Source organism: Melozone crissalis, unplaced genomic scaffold (genome assembly GCF_028551555.1).
Source record: "Melozone crissalis strain CALT ecotype California unplaced genomic scaffold, PUWL_Pcris_2 ptg000027l_1, whole genome shotgun sequence".
In the NCBI taxonomy this organism is placed as follows: domain Eukaryota; kingdom Metazoa; phylum Chordata; class Aves; order Passeriformes; family Passerellidae; genus Melozone; species Melozone crissalis.
In genome coordinates this window covers 50,778,677-50,799,560 of record NW_026535805.1, presented here as the reverse complement: position 1 = coordinate 50,799,560, position 20,884 = coordinate 50,778,677, and the positions used below count along the sequence as shown (strand labels likewise).

The window sequence follows — 20,884 nt, the reverse complement described above, 5'->3', positions numbered from 1 at the left end:
CTGCCTGCCCCCGGGGCGGTGTTATGTCTTTATACTAAAAATCACATATACAATGTTTACAATTACTTTCCAATACCTATCACCTATGTTAGACAGTGAGCTTCTACTCTAAACCAATCACAGTAGAAGATGGAGGCCAACAAGAAGAAGGAGAAAAGCAGGACACACCCAGATCCCTCCATCTTGTCCCCCTGAACCCCCATTCTAAAAAACCCCAAAATCTACTTTTTCACCTCATGATAAATTCACTATTCTACTTAATTTGTCATGGATTGCAGATCTTCATCTAAGGTTGGTAACTTGGGTCATAATCAAAACCACAGGTGTTTTGGACTCTGTGCCAGGGTCTCTGAGCCCCCTGGCAGGGGTCTTGGCTGCTCAGGACATCCAGAGGGATGTCCTGCATTCTGACATTGTGCCAGAGGCATGCAGGGGACAGGGGCATTACAAGGCTCCATCCCCAGCGCCCACTGGAGCAGATGCCCTGGGATGCCTCTGTCTCAGGTGAGGTAGAGCTCCAGAGGGAGTGTGCTGCCATGCAGGAGTCAGTCTGCAAGGTGACACTGGCCTCACACTGGGAGAGACACTCTGGTTGGGGCACTGGGACACCAGCAAAAGGAGCTGTGGGAGGACGTGAAGAGACCATGAGGCATCATGGAGAACAAACAGAACATAAACAGGGTCACTTCAGGGATGCTGAAAAGATTTGTAGTGGACTTGGGGGTAAACTGTATGTGTCATCCCTCAGACCTGCTGCTGAGGAAGAAGAAGAACCTGGTTGGGGATATGATAATCAATGGCAGCCTTGGCTGTAACAACCATAAAACAGTGGAGTAACAAAGGCAAGAAGCAGAGGTACCCAGCATGGTTAGAAGCTGGAAAACCTGCTCCAGGAGAGGATAATGAGGGACATCGCTTGTTCAGACTGAAGAGGAATCTAAGAGCAGCCCCACCAGAACCTACACAAAGGTGACCATGATGATGAAGCTAGACTCTGACAACGCCATTCAACAGGAGAGTGAGAGATTATCAGCATAAACCAAAACAAAAAGTTGTAACTAAGTATAAAGAAAATTTCTTTGCTATGAGGATGATTTTGCAATGGAACAGGTTAACCAGAGAGGGTGTGAAATCTTTGTTGTTAGAGGTTTTCAAGATGTAGCTGGACAAACCCGCCAACAGACCAGGCAGAATTCATAGTGGGCATTTTTTGAACAGGAGGATGAACAAGAAACCTCCCAAGGTCCCTTTTGACTTGACTGAATCTGTCTGCAGTTATTACTTCTCTTTGGACCAGGTTTTTTGTTTTGAAATGGATCAGATTTTCCTCACTTCTGATACTTCAGCTTTTGCTGCAGAGTTCTCCTAGAGTTCACAAATAAATTCCTGCACTGGAGAATTCCAAATGGAAGTTGAAAACCAATAAAGAAATGGCAAATGCAAGTCTAAATCAAAAAGTCAGGTGTCAGTTCATTAATTCTCCAAACCTTTTGCTGTATATGGTAGCTGAATAAACAGGAGTTTAAAAAAAACCACATTGTGAGCCTTAAAAGTGCTGGTCCACCCAAGAGAACACTCAAACTGAGCTGCCAGTACAGCACACTATTTTGTAACTCTCTGAACAAAGGCCCACAAAGCATCTCCAAAAACTTCTGCAACAGAAAAATGCCTGCCAAGAAAGCCACCTGTGTACTCACAGGAATGATTTAACACTATTAACAAAGGGTCATGTTTTCTTTGCAGTTCAATATATAATCCAAGCATGCCTCTCATGCACCTCAATGCTTTAATTCTCCAAACAGCTGGGCACCGAGGCTGATTGTGCTCCTGAAACTTACTAGAGCGGAAAAGAACCTGGCTACCAGCATTTCCTGAACATGGAGCTTTTTAAGTCATCAGGAGGAAATGATTTGCAGATTATGCACAGCACAGGAGTCCAGCCTTCTGCTTATCAAGACATACATTTCATAGAAGCATCTGGACATGAAACACTCTACAAGAATGCCACAGCTCTTTCCCTTTCGAAGTTTTACAACATTACAAGATTTCTAAGTCAATATTAGAAAACATATAAACCAATTCAAAGGATATTTTTGTTTTAAAAACAAAACAAACTAGCTATTTTAAATGCCTAGTTTATATTGAAATATAAAAGCACAGCCCTCAAAAAGTTTTCATCTTGATTAATCCTTTATGAATGGGATCATCAGTGACAAAACCCCACAACTATCTGGTCAGCCGATCATCCCATATATTGTAAGGCTACTTGTCCTTACAGAACTGGCAGGCAAATGTCTTTCTTCAGGACAACTCACCAATGGCCTTTGTGTAATGTCTGGCCCCAAGTAACAGCTCTGGAGCTCTGTACCAGAATGTCACCACAACAGGATCCAAGTCTGCCAATGGCTTCAAAGGTGAGTTAAACAATCTTGCAAAACCCATATCAGCTGGGGAATGGGGAGAAAAAATGAGAAGATTATTTAAATTCTAATACAAATAAATCAAAATTCAATAGTATTGTCAAAAACAATTACAACAACAGCTCAAAATCATTAAAAATTACAAATCAAAGTTTCTAACAAAACAAAAACTACTTACAACAATACTGGACCAAATTTTTCTAAGGCTAAATTCAATTTAGTTCATTCCTAAAATGATGAAGGATAACATCTGATGTGTTTTGATCATGGTATTGTAAAACTTTACATAACACAGATGCCTGTTCATTTTTTTGAACTCTAACAGAAACTTGGTTAACCAAAGTCAACAGGTTAGTAGGGCTCTAATGTACATTTTCTCCTTTATTTTTACATATGCTTACAAAACCGTGAGTCCTTGTGACAGCTATATATTTACCCAAAGTGCAAAATTAAAATGACTGCAGTGTAAATTGTTTTTGCACTATTTTTCAAGGCATGCCTCCTACATGTTTTGGAGGAATGAGCTCCAGAGTCAGTCAGCGTGCACTGCTACAGAGGTGTATTTTAAAACTAAGCATTCATTCTATGGAACTCAAAAATTCTCCTCAGAATGAGCCTGGTAAGTAATAGTAAGAAATGCTAGATGGGAAAGCACAAAATTTGGTATATTGTCAAACCCACACATTTTAAATCCAATTCAAATCTGAAACTTTTGTTTCACACAAACTTCAGTATTGCCACATGATTTATTTAAAAAAGGTAATAGCCACATCACACATCACTGAGAAGGAAATTAGATTTTGGATAAAGACCATCTTTATCCATGTTATGTTACTACATATGTTACTCACCTTGACACCAAATAACTTTTGCATAACAAACCTTTGGATCTCTACAAACATGTGCAGTAATGTTATTTATATAAAAAATAAAAAACCAAACACCATTTATAAGTAACAATGCTAACTTATGCTAACTAATCATAGTAGAAGTCTAAAGAACCCTGGTCATCACCACTGTTCTCTGTGCTTACTACTTTTTTGTTTCATACAGAAAATGCTTTTACGTTTCATGTTATACCCTTGGCAAGTTTAGAAAAAGCCTAACAATATATCTGGAATTTCCTAAGTCTGCAAAGTCAGTGAATGAGATTTAAAACTGAACTAAAAGTTGTAGATACATACACTCAAAGAATACTGAAGATCTGTTTCTATCTTACACAGAAGATGCATTTTTTCTATTATAGTAATGTCTTAGCTGCACAATTAAATTTTCTCAAAAAGTTTACCTATTTTGACTCTTCCTCTTTCAGGACCTTCACCCATTACCAGAATGTTTGCTGGTTTCTGGAAAACAAAAGCAGAATTTTTAGCTGATCAGCCTTTGATGATTATTTTTGAGAATAATATAATTACATACATTTATTTTATAAAGAAAGCATCTCTAGAAACACCCTTAGAAGTCTAAAAGTACTATACCTTTATCTTGCTGACATTTAGTTTTTATCTCTAGTTACCAATTTCACAATTAGAAAACAAAAATATACTTTGACATTTCACAGTAAGAAATGCCATCTTTAAGTAAATGTGCATTTCTATTGTTACTAGAATAATTCTATTCACTGGAGAGATTTTCTTCTGAGGGAAAGTTTTATATTAACCTAACTTTTATGCTACACATCAATAATCTGCCAAGAGTCACTTTTGCTGGTATAACTTATTTAAAGTGATGCCAAATCTTGGTATACAAATGCATAGTTGAGAGCCACTTTTGTTTTCATCCTATATAACTACATTTTAGAGCTGTACTTGTTTTTAGTGTATGAATGATAAAAATCACATGGGTAAAAACACTTTTTTCCCCACAAAGTTGATTTCACGCTATGAGAATTCTCTTGAAACAGGAGTATTCATGCACAGCTACATCCCAAAAGCTTTCATAGTGCAGACAGCAGCTTTACAAGTAGAACAAAACCTTTATAGGCATTTTTTGCAATCTATTTGTTTGCAACCAGCTGTTTGTGAACACCACAGAAAATCTGCACATGACATCACAGCAATTGTTCTGCAATTAGGATCTAGGTTCCCTCAAACATCAACAGTCATTCCTTGGAAGCTTTTGTCCTATTGTGTTAACAGCTGTAAAAAGTAAACAAGATTGAAAACATTAAGTGATTTGAATGAAGAGATGCATAACAAAGCTTCAAAGCAGGATTTTTGGAATATTATTCAAACAATAATTATATCTAAATCCTTAATGCCTGCAGAGGCGTCTGCTCAAGCAGGATTTGTTCAAGAATCTGAAAGAGATGTCCAGAAAATGTTGGAATCTCACTTAAATTCTCAGTTCCTTGCCACTATTTACCTGAAACGAGACACTCAAACTAGGGTTTCTAATTTGACTCAAAATTACACACCTTTAGCTTTTTTGAAAAAGGAAACAAACAAAAAAAGCACTCTACTTCACCTATTCTTTTTCCTTCCCCCAGGAAGCTGTTCTTCCCATCCTACACCCAGTGCTAACTTTGTTTCTTCCCTGGCTCCAACCATTGCCTCTCTTTCCAGATGCCTCTTTTATTCTTCCTTTTTTAATCTGTAATTCTCAACACCATCACTGACTTTTAATTCCCCAACATATACTGGAACCATTCAAGAGGCAAAATGCACTCCCTTCTTGGAAAACACAAGTCATTCCAATTGACCTTGAGCACTCACCAGCAAATCTAGGAAAGAGAAAGATGATGCTCACTCTTAGATAACGTTTAATGACAATAAAATCAACACCTCAAGGCAATTGCTGAACTCTGGTTGTACATTTATGTATTACCCTGAACTGAATATTCCAGAGAACAGAATAATCACTTTCTGCATATTCAGTAACCAGGCAGCAAGAGATGCATGCAAGTTCACACTACATTTTACCTCTGTTTACCCTAGAAATCACATGGATACAATTGTCCTAACCAAGTGAGCAAAACTCGAGTTTTCTTGATTAAATTCTTCCTAAACTTTTGCCTAGCAACTGATTCAGAGTTGAGTATGATGAGTTTGCCGGATTGATGTGCCAAAGCCAAATGTATGAGGTTCAACAAGTCAAAGTGCTGATTCCTGCCTTTGGGTGACAACAATCCCGTGTAGTGCTGCAGGCTGGGGAAAAGTGGCTGGGAAGCTGCAGCTGCAGGCACTAGAACAGGCTGCCCAAGAAACTGGTAGAATCACCATCCCCAGAAGTGTTCAAAAAAATGAGGATTTGCACTTGCAGGCATGGTTTAGTTCTACACATGGTGGTGGTGTGAGGTTAACGTTGGACTCAATCTTAGTGGGATTTTCCAATCTTAATGATTCTATGAATCAAAAATACTTCAACAGACCTTTACACTCAGGATTGGATTTTAAGCACTATAAAAATGCATTTACTTGTCAAGTGAAGCAAGCTGATAAAAATGATTTTACTGCACTGATTTATAGGTGAGGTTGTTTCTAATAAAAGAATTAGGTTGTAAGAAATAAACATTCTAACTTCAGCAGAAAGGACTTTCAGAACAACTCACAAGAGCCATATTTTATCTTTGGCAATATAATAGTCTCCAAATAGCAATTTATTCACAGAAAAAATCTCCTAACTCTTTAATCTGCTGACCTTATCCACAATATTCACAGAACATTTCAGGTTGGAAAGGACCTCTGGAAATAACAAGTCTAAAGCAGGGTTACAAATTACAGCAGATTGCTCAGGCCTGATCCAAGCTGGGTTTTAAACTTCTCCACAGATGGAGACTCTCTCTGAAACTTCCAGTGTCTGACCCCTCTGACAGTAAAAAAGGTTTATCAGTAGAGTATATTTACATCTTCTGCCTCCTGTTCTATCACTGGATAGCACTGCAAGGAGTCTGGCTTAGCTTTCTTTATTCACACTTATCAGGCACATATACACATTGATAAGATTCCACATGAGCCTTCTCTTCAGAGATAGAATAGCATCCTCAGCAAGATTCCCCAAAGCCCTAAGAGACTTAGTGGTCCCATGAGTACAGGAGATACACTAGGTCAGAGTCTATGGAAGCAGAAGACTTGTCCATTTATATATTTTTAAAGCCAGAATGCTTAGAAGAGATGTTGTTCTGATTAAAATTTAAATCTGTTCCAATATATAATCCACTGAGGATCAGAACTCTGCTTAGGCAGTCAGCAGAGAAACAAACTGATTTATGAACTTAGCAGATGTCACGTTCATTAGCTCTTGTGAACCCCTCTGAGAGAGTCAAGGGCAGGGGAAACAGGGAAGGAATAAAATGGGAAACAATTAAAAACTTTAATTGAGCAAAAGAGCAAGTACTTCTCCTGAGGCACCACCCCCAGTGTGAAGACAGCAGGGATTTCATGGATGGCAACCTGATGCCTGCAGGATCCCCGCTGTGTCAGCAACACTTTGCATCGTGGCACCTTCCTGAGAGGTGAGAAGTCTTGGTTCCAGCCTGTTTCTTAAGTAACAAGAAGCCTACATCCCAACTTCTTATTTCCCACATGAGCAAATTAACCACTTGATAATCTACAAATCAGCACTTTCTAAGTTGCTCTTGCTAATCAGAGCTGTTCTGGCTAGGAAGGGCTTTTCAATGTACATATGCTAAACCAGATGGGACCCATCTTCTTGAGATGCAATGTATAATATCCAGTTCCTGTGCCCATGAATTTTTATTTAATAAAAATAAACAGCTTCAGAGGAGCTTAAAATATAGGTCAAATATTTTGTGGTTGTTTTATATAATAATGGCTTGAATATCGTAAAACTCTTCCCAGAGCCTTCACATTGCACATACCATGGTGAGAGAAACACAACCCTTTGGCTAAAAAAGAGGCACCAAGGCAGAGCAGCAGAATTTCAGGTACTCAGGTATGGAAGAAAGATTTTGGTTTACTTCAGAGGGAATAATTTGGCACCAGAGATCCTCAGGAAACTATGTTAGGAAGGTTTCCATCATGAGGTAAGAGAAAGGACTACTGAAGGAGAATTCAAATGACCTCTGCTTCTTGGAGAAGGTAGAACATGTTAGCTCTACCGTAGTTCTTAGTAATCTCTGAAAATGGAAAATGTAGCATTTAAATTATCAAAACATTTTACTCCAAGATCATCACTTAGATGACAATAAAACTACAGCCTAGTATACTATAGTTACTGGACAGCTGCAAAAATCAGACTAAAAAGCAGGAATGAAAAAGCCCCACATTTCATTTATGTTCAGGCTATTTATGAGTCATAAGCACCAGTCTGGTTCCTGACACAAATCCTACTGTCAGCCATTTGATGAAGAAAACAGCGTTTTAGCTGGAAGGAACCATCAAGAACCAAGCAGCAGCTAAAAGACCAAAAGCTGGCACATATTTAAGAGTAAATTGTGTCTGTATACAAGAGGACAAAATTTTAATAAAGAAAGTTTGAGAAGCCCTGCTTAAAATCATTATCTAATTCCTCTAGAGTAATAGCTGGGTGAGACAACCCAATGAGGAGTACATTTTTCAAGCAGTTACATTCTAATTGATCCTCTATTTTCCTCATACTCTTCCCCCCTCACTGAGAACACAAACACCAGCTGGGAAGCAAAGTGATGCTGCTGCATCTCCCCCTATCTAGTTGCTATAGGAACAACAGAAACAGTAAGAATTAGGAGTCTCACATTTAATATAAGCTATAAAAATGAACAAGCAAATCCCTGCTGAGAAATTCAGTTGAGGTTTGACTGTCTAAAAAAACATTTGCAAAAAGAGCAAGGTTAACAGTAACAAACAACTGAAGCAAAAATCTGAAATATTTGCAAAAAGGGATGAAGATGACGATTCTTTACAAGTCTTTACAATAGGTTCAATAAGCATTGATAATAACATTTACTTTTCTACATTAGTGGGGGAGAGGGAATAAAGGAATTTTTAAAATCTTGATGGGAGAGAAATTAAAATGTTGGATTAACAAGTGTGTTTTCACAAATACAAGAAGAGTCACAACTGGGACTCATACAGACATTTATGTGAAGATACACTTCTAATTTTAATATTTAGACAGTAAAACAGAAGAAAGGTTGAAAGAAAAGAAACCATCTATGTTATTAAAAGATTATAATAGTTCAAAACAGGAACAACAACCTAACAATAGATGGCAATACTTCAGTTTTAATGGTTGTTGTGATCTCCTTAAGTACAGCAGTGACACAATTCATAAGAGATTTGGTGCAGAATTACAGTCCTATGAAAAAATGTCCATAGGGATACACCAGTTTCCATACACAATTCTTTATTGTTTATATCCAAACAAATGTGTTTCCCTTTTGGAATGTGCCACTGGAAAAAGAATAATATCAAATTAGGAGGCTTCTATTGTAAAAGACTGCAAGCCTTACAGATAAAGGCTCTCCCCACAGTTACTGACACTGCCTTGCAATGAGGTCTTTTCAAGTCTCCATTATTTAAAAAAACAATTGTAAACATCCCAGTGTTGATACATAAAGACACTTTCATTTCACAAGCAAGAGGAGAGCAATAATATTTTTGTCTCAGCTTTCAGCATGCTGCTCCCCAAATAACAAAGGTCCTGAGCGAGATGGCCGTGTTCCACTCTGCAGGCACTACTCCAAATACAACTGAGCCTCTCAGTTCAAGAGTAAGAGGGAGACGCTGATTGTTCACTGAAATTTGCAAACAAAGCTTTTGATCTTCTCATCTGTAAGGAAATGTAGGCATTTCCCTGCCTTAAACCAACACTGTTCAAAATCAGACTTTGCTCAGATCAATAAATTCCCACATAGGTACTAACATTGCTGCTAACAATTGAGCTAATTAAATTTAATTTTAAAAATGAAAGGTTCTTAAAATATTTTGTTATGCACTGCAAACCTCCAAATCATTACCACTTCCATTTAAAATATTTCCATATATTGAAATGCAGGTAGGAAAATTGTTATCCCCACTTCTCTTTTTTCAGAAAGCTGTTTGATGAACATTTTTCTGATACTGAAGCACTAGACAGAAGTATACCATGTAGAGTAAAATATCTTCACGTCTGTTTCTCTTTAACCTGCAAACTCATATGAGAGCCACTACTCTGATTACATAACATCACTTTCAACTTGGTTTTTAGCAGTTGTTATCCTTAATGTTACAAAAACCCAACCATATTTCATTACATCTTTGGCCTAGGTTTGTAATCCATACAATTTTCTTCCACTATTTCTCTATTCTGTTGAAAGACTGACTTTGCAAAGTAGTATCTTTAGCAAATTACTTTAACAAAATAATATCTTTAACATCAAGATAATTATAATTTCGTTTGAATCAATAATGTAATAACACATATTATCAAATTACCAAAAGGCCAAACATAAAGCTGATTACAACAGCACATGATCTAAAGAGTTAGAAAAATCTCAAGGCATACAAAATGCTTTGAAATGGTAGATTATTCAACTGAACTCAAAACTTATTTAAATCTGAAAAGGAGGAAAAAAAAAATAAGAGGTAAATACATTAAGTAAATAAAAAGAACACAGGAAACAAAGAGTACTACAGAATGCTTTCATCCCATCAAGCAGAGGGCTTGTGCCTCTGGGATAACAGATTTTAAAAGGAAAAAAAATGTTACTGCAGAGAAGTAATTGAGGTCGGTCTAGAGAAGAGTGGGAATATATGAGAGAAATTCTGCAGACACCAAGATCAGTGAAGAAGGAGGAGCAGGAGGTGATCCAGTCTCTGGAGCCAAAATTCTCCTGCAGCCTGTGGTGCAGACCATGAGATCCATCTGTAGCCTGTGGAGAAGCCCACACTGGAGCAGGTGGATGCCCAAAAGACAATTGTGACCCAGGACTTGTGATCCCATGGGGCACCCATGCTGGAGCAGCCTGTTCCTGGAGTGCTGCACTTCATGGAAAGAAAAAAAGGAAGGACTCATGCTGGAGCAGGCTGTGAAGAACTGAAATCTGTGGGAAAGACTCCTCAGAGAAGTTCATGGAAGAGTGCCTCCCATGGGAGGGACACGGCAGTGGAGCAGGGGAAGGACTCCTGCCCTGAGGAGGAAGCAGTGGCAGAACCAACATGGGATTTAACTCGCTGCTAACCCCATTCCCTAGCTCCCTGTGCCACTGAGTGTGGGGAGGAGGTAGAGAACCGGGAACAAAGTTAATCCCAAGCAGGAGTGCAGGGGATGTGCTTTTAGGATTTGTTTTACTTCTCATCATCCAGCTCTGATTTTGATTGGGAATGAATTCAACTAATTTCCTTAAGTCTGGTTTGCCTGTGATGGCAACTGGTGAGTGATCTCTCCCTGTCCTTCTCTCACCCCATCAGCCTTTTTTTTCCTCTTTTCTCTCTCCTGTCCAGTTGAGAGGGCTTTGGTGGGTACCAGGCATCCAACCCAGGTCCAATCACCATAAAATGGTACACAAAATTTTACAGCTAAGTGTCATCAGACTGTGTCTTTAAAAAGTTCCCAAAATTAATTTTATTGCCATTAGAGAAATATTAGTGACAACAGATACAGATTTAAAAATGCATGGTAACTTTTTATCTCCACTCTTAGTCCTTCTAAAATAATTTTAAAATTAAATGTGTTCAGAACTGATAAGGAAAAAATGCTCTTGTGGGATTCTGAGATACAAAACTGCATATTCAGGCACAAACCATTCTGTCAGATTATGGTAGTAACTTATATATTTCATAGCAGCTGAACAGATGCGGTCAAAATAGTCATTTAACTCCAGATACCATGAATTCTATAGCAACTACATTTGCAGAATTTACCTGAGACTGATGGCAAAACATATTACTAACTAGGAGTAGGAACAAAATGTACAGACGATACCTGAAATATTTCTTTGGAATACCTTAGGTAAAGATTTTGGTTAAACATATTCCTTGCTTGTACTCATTATATGTTGAAAGGGGAAATGTGCTGTTTTCATATAGAAGCTAGTTATCAAAGAAACCTTTTCATGTTTATATACTCTTATAAAACCTGGCATAAAAAACAAATATAAAGGAAAGCAGAAAAAAGCAAACTTTGGCCACAGTGCAACCATAGATCTGCATTTTATTTTTTTTTCCGAAGTCCATGAATTAAGCTTAAGGTGATGTATCCTTCAACAAAAGCAAAGATGTCACTACACAGGCTTCATTACAGACTGATTTCAACAGCCCAAGAATTTGGATATTCATCTGGAGGATCAGCCAAAATCATAGAATGCTTTGAGCTGGATAGGACCTCTAGAGATCATCTGGACATTTTGCAATTCAAAACTAATCCAAATTTGAAGCTGCATCAGATTGCTCAGTATCATGACCAAGGGAGCTGCAAGTCTCCAACTGTGGAGGTTACCAAGCCCTTCTTGTGGGGAACACATGGCACTGTCTGACAAAAAAAAATTGTTTCCCATCACCTAATCAAAATGTCTTGTTAAAACATGGATCTGTTCCCTCTCCTCCTTCTGCATATTCCCCTTAAGAAAGCTTCACCATTTCTACAGCCCTCACAGCTCAAGTCTCCTCAAACCACTCATGCTGCCGAGCTGCATGGTAGGACAGCTGAGACTCAGAGAGCCATCTCTGTTACCCTGCTGTAACCAAGCCTACTGCACCTTTGGCTGAACAGCTCCAGAACCACACGTTTAGCCACAGAAAAACATATCTGAGATGACAGTGTCAGCCTGGAAGTCCAGTCTCTAGAACACACTCACTGCTGAAGTATCTCACCAAAGGGAAAGACAGACTTTTCCACTCTGCCTGCATTTTAACCAAATCACACACAGACATACATTCTAATTAAGTTGCTGCTTCTTCAGTTACTCTCATATATACACAATTAAATCAGTGGTCAGGTAGAATATTCATGTCTCTGTTTGACTTGATTTTTTGTAGGTCAGATGTTCTCTTGAGATGCAACTAAGCATATACCTGAAGGGACATTAATTCTTTAAATTTACTCCCCTCATTTCTATCTAGGCCTTCCCCAGAAATGGCCAAAATGTCCATGCTCTTTATAAGAATACTCTGGTTCAAAATCCATTTGGAACAATGGTTTCTTAGGCAATTTCCAGAAAAAATATTTGATTTATAAACTCAACATGCTTTGCTGAAGCAGGAAAAGACTACTCACCAACTCTATTCCCTGGTTAACCAATGGATAATATAGTTGCACTTATGTCATTGGAAAATTGACTGTACACACAAGGGGAATATGAAATAAGAGTAATCACAAGAAGAGAATATAATTTTGGGCTGCATAAAAGTTCAGAAATGAAACAATCTTCCTTTCATACACCATTTCAGGTTTCTTATGGCTGACAGGGCGTTAAACTAATGCACGACAAAAATGAAAACTCCAGACAATTTTGGATGCTGGGCATTGCTTTGATTAAAACAATCTTCACAATGTTCCAGTATACCAAGTTTCACCCCAATCGATGGCAATGCAGTTTAAGTGAAAAAGAAAAGGATGAAAAAAGTCACATTTGGAGAATGCCAAAACATTTGACACAAATTAAATTTTATGTTGCTATGCAACATTATCCAAAGCATTTTGCTGTTACCAGCGCTGCAATAGCATACTTGAACTTAAAATGTTACATGTAACCTTGAGAAGGACAAAGAAGGGGGAAGTCAGAAACAAAGAGACAAATATGATCATAAATTTTCAATGAAAAATAAAAGGTCATAAAGCAAATGTTCAAATAATATGCTGAATTCACATTGTCCCTGGGATTTTCAACACATTGCAGTACACACTCCAGCAAAATTCCCATGAAGATACCCAGCAACCATCTAGGCCTTGTTTTTAGACCTTGCCTGGGCTCTTTGGGAGCACCAAGCATAGCACAGGACAAGACAGATTGTCCAACCTCTGCTACCCCATTTCTGAACAGGAAGACATGCAGGCCCAGCATGCCTGAGAACAGAAGAAAGACTCACCTCAGGAATACTTTGGAAGAATGTTCTGCTTTTAATGCATTACAAAAAAAACCCCAAAAAACAGAGGGGATAAATTTTGTTCTATAAAAGCACAGTCAAACTCTTCCTCTGCTGGGCCTTTAAAATACATCCTAAACGCCCCAAGATACTGTGGTCAAGCCAAGTCTTTGCATCTCTGCTATCAAGTTCTCATAACACATTCTTCACACATAATCTTTACTCAGAATAATCACCCAAAGGCAAATAAACTGAGAAGATACGCGCACACGTGAAACATTACCAACACTACTATTTTCTTCACCTTTTAAAAGGCAAAAGCCAGGAGATGGTAAGTCTGACAGAACACTAACATAAGAAAGCCTATGCCTGTATTGAGATTAGGACTAGAATTTAAGAGAAGAGGGAAATGACATGATGCAATTCTCATCTTGCATTACTTTGTTTCTGTTACAGCAGCATGAAAATTAGATACCATAACTGCTAATTCTTTCAGTTCAGGCACTAAATTTCACCACAGCCAAAATCTGATATTTGTTTTTTATTCTGACAACTCCTCTTAATTTAGTAGGGTTATTAAGACAGGAGCATGAAGCCTCTATCCAATCAAACAATAAATGACTGAAAGTGAGACTGGTGACACCATCATAAAACATTTTCTTAATTGCCTCTCACAAAGTATTTTTGGCAGTAAAACTCCAATACTTCCATTCCCCCAAGAGTGCGGTAGAGTCAAATACTTAACAAAGCCTTTCTGACTGCAATAAATAATATAGTACCAAATGAATAGATATAAATGCAATCCATTTTCATTACAAACAAGCTTCTGCTTGGATAGCTTAGATTGACTGAATTAGGTTGAAATATTAAAAGCCCTTTAATGGAAATTTCAAAAGAGGAAAAGAATAGGGTAGCATGATTACCTGAAGTGGTTACTTCCATGCTGAGTGGGTCTTAACAAGTCCCTTTTTGTCTGCATTTGGACATGAAAATTTAGCTGAAGGGACTCAGAACTATGGAATACTTTTTTATTATTATTAGAGTATAAACTTGGCAAGATTTAGAAAAGCAATAAAAACATTTTACAGAACTTTAACAATCAAAGGTTTAGGTCTAATAATATTTAATATATTTTCATTAGCTCTTGTCAGTTTCTTACGTGTGAAATTTTGCAGCATCAAGCTACCTTTTAAAATCCATTTTCACATATGCTGTTTTTCTATACTCATTATCTCAAGAATAAAAAAGTGAAATGCCATCTCTTCTCTCCTCCTTCCTTGATGCTGAGTCTAAAGACTAAAACTAACCCTTACCTACATGAGCAATTCAAATGCCTGTTATACTGTAGCATCAACCTTCTTCTCTGTGTGAAAACAATCTAGATCAGTGATTCATAATGTAAGCCAAATCCTTACACATAGTCTTTATTACAGCATCTTAAAGCAAGTTCCCAGATTCCACTATTTGCAGGGCTAGGTTAAGTGTCCCTTTTTCCTCATGATTTGTCCAGCAGATCAGTTTTCCGGTTTCAAGAAGAAATTTTGTCACCTAAATACAAGCCTTGTTCCTACAGCAATACTGACTGGGACTTAACAGTCCTCTGGACCTTAAGGTCTCAAACTCACCACCCAGTTACCATGTTTAGGCAATTAATTCATGTATCACTTGAGGCAGCACAACCCCAGCTGTCTGGCAGTAGAATAAAAGCAAATGCAGACCCCAAAGCAAGCAGATAGTACCACTGTTCAGCTGACACGTGCATTACAAACAAAGCTAAATAAAACATAACCTTTGAAACCCATCCTAACAGAAACTTTTTTGCTATTTTATCACCATCAGCCTGTTCACCTCAGGACTCGGATTAAATCTCTCTTTATATCTCAGTCAGTTCTCAGCTTCCTGACTTCTGGGAGACCTTCAGGCTCATGAAGACTGATTTTTAAGAAGACAAGCATCAATGGCCAGCTTCTTCAACAAAAGTTCAGACCTAGTCTTGCAACATTAAGTTAGAGAAGTTTTGTGCTCCTAGTTTTCTCTTGGAGGTTTTCCAAAAGTGTCTCCACATGAACAAGCAGCTATGAAGTCTTTTAAGTAACCAGTAAATGCAGCCAGCCAATGGCATGCTAAAACAAGGTCACAGATAGTCATTTCCACTGTTCTTCAAAAGAGCACTTGTTTCACAGCATTAACCAGATTACAGGAGAGCAGAATCCCCATTCCATCTCAAGAGTTGTTCTGACTCTGCAGCCCACATCTCCATTACTGTACTCCTCAAGGCAGGGTCCCTGGGTAGCTGCAGTGCTCACCCCTGAGCCAACAACCTGCTCATGTGCTCAAGGTGCTCTGTCATGGACGGGTCTGCAACAATTTCCTTGGATGAAATGACACTGATGAGATTTTATGAGGCAGTGAACCTCACAGGAGACACAGGAAAACATCTCTGGATATACTGCTATAGCAGCATTCAGTATTAGACTTCAATTTTACAAAGTTAGTAAACAAGATAGGATGATTATCTGAAATCTTTTTAGGGTCTTTTCTTGTAGAAGAAAAAGTCAGAAAGAGGTAACAGGCTATGTTTGCAGATAGATTCATAAGTTATAGTATTGTTTTTTCTGAAGTCTGGGATGGATTCATTACCTGCCATTACTCCCACACACAGACGAGACTAAGAGATACTAAGTAGCACATCGGCATGTGTTTACACTCACGATATCTTGGTAATGTTTCTCAATACAAATGCACCCTAAACTTTGGAATAATACTGCATTCCCCTTTTTCTCATTTTATCAGGAAATGGTAGGGAAAGGAGCTTAATGTTCAGCTGGAATTCAAATTTGTATGGTGTTCCTTTTGTGGCATAAGCTTCAATCATTATAAATTCAGTGTAACAATAAAGGTCTAGATGGTCTAGATGTGAGCAACTGAAGACCTAACCCTTAAATCAGCACTAATTCAGAACTATCAGCATCTCAAAACAATTTAAAAGAATCTCATCACAACAATTATTCACATAAATTAAAGGTCATCTGTGTTTGGAAGGTTTTCCACCGATTAAAATAATTTTCTAACAGGCCAGGCAGGAACAAGCACGAACCTTTTCAATACAGAATGTACTTCCCAAAATTACCATAAACAACTGAAAGGCATAGATCTGGAATACTGCTATTCCAAACATGAGTGAACACTGCCTACACAACAACCCAATTCAAGTGTTTGTTTGTTTGTTAATGCAGCCTTTCTTGCACAAAGGGCACAATATCTAAAGTACTGAAAAACAGCTCCTGCTTTGGAAAGCTCGAGGCTGGGAAAGGCCGGCACTGGAGTGAACAGAGAGCAGCGCACGCTGTGTAAGGAAGACACAGCTGCACCTACACAGCTCAGGGCTTCGGCTTCAGGGAGGGACAGAACTTGAACAGCAACCAGAGAGGTGCTTTCAAGCAAAGACTAACACATAAAACATTGAAACTGGGAGGAGCAAGGGACAGAGACCAAGGGAGGCTTCTCCAGCCACAGGCATAGCTGGTGAAGGCTGTGAAAGGTGTATAAGAACAAAGGAGAAAAAAGGCTCTGAATACAGAGACTGAAAACCTGAAATTGGTTGAAGAAAAGGAAAACTATTTAAAGTTAAGATTTAATATGCCAATTAAAAAATTATGGAGACCACAAATTATCTTTTAAGACTCTTGAGCACTTATCCCAGCTATTTAGCTACTGTAGGTATAGTCCAAGATTGATAAGTTTTCTTGCTTTGGAAAAGAAAAATATATTCCTTTCCCAAATACCATATTATTTACGCAGCTTGATAAACATTTATATTTTAAAAGCTATTCTTGAAAATCACACAATTTCACTTTAAAGAATGACATTTGTAATTTGTGGTTTTGTATCAACTAAACAGTCACAGCCTCAAAGCAAAGGCTTTAAGTAGTTATGTACCCTGCCACCTTGGGCATTTTTGCCTGTTAATCCAGTTTCCAGGTTTTCACACAGAAAAACATCACTAATTCAGAAGAGTCTTTCCACAGAATACTTGCAGCCATTCATTTCAAACCAGCACCTCCAAAATTTCAAAATAAAGATGCTGCAGATGCTGAGGCAAAGTATGGTGGACACATGCAAGGAAGGTTCCTAACTCCACACCACCATGACTTCAGAGCTGGTATCACTGCTCCCTCCTTTCAGTCTATGCATCTCTTACTAGCAATGAGATGGCATTTGAGGGCCAAAAAACTTGACAAGAGCTTAGAACACCTGTTTTTGAACCTAAAAACTCTGGCCACAAAGAGCTCACACTGCACTTCTGTGCTAGTAGAAAGCTGCCAGGACCCCTCATATATTTGCGTGAATAACAAAAAGCAGTAGGTTGGCAAACTTCTCCATAGCATAAATGAGTGAGATCCCACTTAAAAATTGTTCATAGACACATTGATTAAACATATAAATACAATACATTAAACAGTTTTGTTACATTCTTTGTATTTGTAATAGGCATTTTCACGTGCAGAGTAACACATTTGGAGTAGCCTTAGATATTCATGCAGCTGGATGAACAAATCAGGCTAAATGAAAGCAGGAGCTGTCAGCAGCTCCACCAACATGCAGGTAACTGCCATGGGCATGCTATTATCATGTGGCATCTTGCATTAAGCACTAAGCAACCTACTCCTTTTCATGGAGGCATAAACATTTCTTGTATTTACCACACAATACCACTGGTAAAAAAACTGTGCTCACAGGCAAGTAGAGCAACTGAAGGGCTTTGAGTTCATATTCCCCATCTCACATAATAACATCTCCTTCAAGAAAACATGCTTATACTCTAAACTGCAAGTCTCAGAGAAAGATGTTCCTCAGGTTAGAGACTACATTAATAGCTGAAATGAAAACTGAAGTGCAGCAGATCAGTGATGAAATCTTTCCAGATTAATAATGAGTTTATCCACCTGACCCAATATCTTACAGTGTTTATGAAGCCAACACAGGATTGAGGTGATGACACTGTCAGATGCATGAGTATTCCATTTAGGCTTCCATAATACATATGGAAGCTTTTCAGCCCTTAAATTTAAAATAACCTAGGTAAATAAAGAAGAATGTTTGTATTGAACATACCTGATACAGTGACTTGAAGTGTTAATGGAAATTACTACCGTTTATTAAAAGCTGCACAGTATCTAAAGCAAAATGCTAATCTTCTGTCCTAAAAACATCTTGATTTATGAATGCAAACAGAAGAACAAAAAAAATATATTTGAGGAAGCAGTGATGGCAACTAAGCTGGAATAAGTTATACAAGAAGCAAGTTGTTTCTTTATCTCCTTTCTTCAGAAGTGTAGAAGAGCTTTTTTGGGGAAAAGAAAATACAATAAATATATTTACATAGGGTAACATACAAATGCTACAACACGGCATTTCAGATTCTTAAAATTTTGTTTCTGTAGTATATTGCCAGAATCTTCATTTTTTATTTTACTACCTAACAAAAATGCATCAGAAGACAATTATGTTAAGAGATGCTTTCATGAACAAATGCATCAGATGTTAGTATTACTTGTCCTCATTAATGCAAACCAAAAAGCATTTCTTGGCAGGATATTAATGCGTGATGCCTAAATATTTTAGATGAACCAGCTTAAGACAAGACGTGAGAGTCTGTTAACCACTTTTGAAGATTAGGCTCTTTCCAAATGACACATATAGCACAAAACAAAGAAATCATTAAGTCACCTCAGAAAAATTTAACCTAGCACATTATCATTTAAATAAAGCCTCTTTAATGTCTCTGGAGTTATTTGCAGCAGTTTTACAATAGTTTTGTAGTGAGCATCAAGACGCCTTTTACACACTGAAGTAGCTGTGCTGTATCTAACACCACGTGGAATGGCTGATTAATTATTGACTTGGAATGCCTGCAGACAGGTTTACAGCACCAACTACTAAAAGTTTTTTCAATCAATTGTCAATCAAGGCTGATTCTAGATTGAAGTCTGTGGTTGAAGATTCTCAACTTTCATGCAAAAACCCTGCAGTCAGTAATACATATACTTTTGATAACATAAATATCACAAACATTTCTGGGAAGTTTGATTTTTTTTTTTAAGTGTACTGACAAGAAAGTTATTTGCTGTTTAAAAAAATAAAGTCTGCCAAATCCAAAATGGATAAACCCCCTTTTATTTTGTATACTATTTTCCCAATGATTTCCAAATGTTTTAGTTTAGAAGAATTGCATAAAGACTAAGACATATCAGAACTATAGATTGTAGCAGTTTAAACATACATGACTATTTTCACACATAATGGAAGCTAAAAGCTAGAAGAGATAGGGATAGAAGATTTAGTACATATAATTTTGAGTGGGGAAACACAGAAAGCTGTTTTGGGAAACAAAAGCCTTAGAAAAGTCAGTCTCAACATCTTTTCTGAGACAGAACCACCAGAGGAAGAAGTGTCATCAGAATCTAGAGGCTAAGTTTTAATGAGTGGGTAAAGTTTTTGTATGAGCATGGTACTTTTAATGAGAGCCTAAAACAAAGGAGAGTCACTCCACCTGGAATGTGTGAGCTTTTCCTGCCTGGGGGTCAAGTTATGAAACACAGCATTCTACCTGTACCAGCCACAGGACTCAAAGTTACAGAGGCCAAAGGGAAGAGCGATAATTAAGATTGCGAAGGTGAGATAGAGGAGTATTTCAGGAAAGTCAAAGCTGAGTCAAGGTTATATGAGTAATGTTAAAGAAGTGGCAAAAGGCAGATCAACAGATATGGAACGTGGGCAGAGGAGAAGGAAGTTGGAAGCAAATGAAAGATTTTTGTCAAGAAAAAAAAACAGAAGAATAGTTGTGAAGGTTCTACGTGCCGAAAACAAAATCTGAAGTAGTTCAGAACTAATTATAATATTTTTCCATTCAATAATTATGCCCTTTTAAAAAAATGAAAAACAACCTGCATAGACATGCAATGGCTGTGAGATTCCTGAGAAACATTGTGATTCATGTCAAAAACACGAGCATGTTAAAGAGTGGCAGGTCAAGCTGCCCTAATTTTTTTAATTTAAATTTTTTTAAAATTAAACAACTCCAAACACATACCACACTTTTAAAGTAAGACACAACTGTACTTGCTACAGCAAATTTGCCTCAGCTTACTAGATAAAATATCTATGTTTTCAGTGCTCAAGTCTTAAGATTTACCTCACTGTTGATGTTGCCAATAAGACTTTAGATATTCTCACAAAAATCAAGTGCTTAGAACGCAAACAAACTCCCTGTGGAAATTTTTATTTTCTTTTTTCAAACTGCATAAGCAGGCTAGATACTCAAGTCCTGTAACTCAAAACCAGATTATGACTTTTCAAAAGTTTACTGTGTAACAAAATGCCTTTGAGAAAATCCCTGGCTTCCAGAACACAACATCAGAGCACTTTCTACTTCCTGTTACTCTTTCCCATGTTTCGTATTGTCTATGGTCATCAACTGAAATTCTTCTCTATAAATTGCAACATCAATTTTGAGAAGAG

At 37.7% G+C, this 20,884-nt stretch overlaps 1 protein-coding gene across 2 annotated transcripts in view; it reads right to left on the bottom strand.

Moving 5' to 3' along the window:
• The window catches only part of CDK19 (cyclin dependent kinase 19), a 118,974-nt gene that overhangs the window by 29,969 nt on the left and 68,121 nt on the right, over nucleotides 1–20,884 (bottom strand). For both annotated transcript variants that reach the window (XM_054279991.1, XM_054279990.1), the window contains exons 5-6: nucleotides 3,709–3,766; nucleotides 2,316–2,447 (exon numbers count right to left, since the gene is read on the bottom strand). In XM_054279991.1, coding sequence (XP_054135966.1) covers nucleotides 2,316–2,447; nucleotides 3,709–3,766 — 190 coding nt within the window. The remainder of the gene's footprint in view (nucleotides 1–2,315; nucleotides 2,448–3,708; nucleotides 3,767–20,884) is intronic.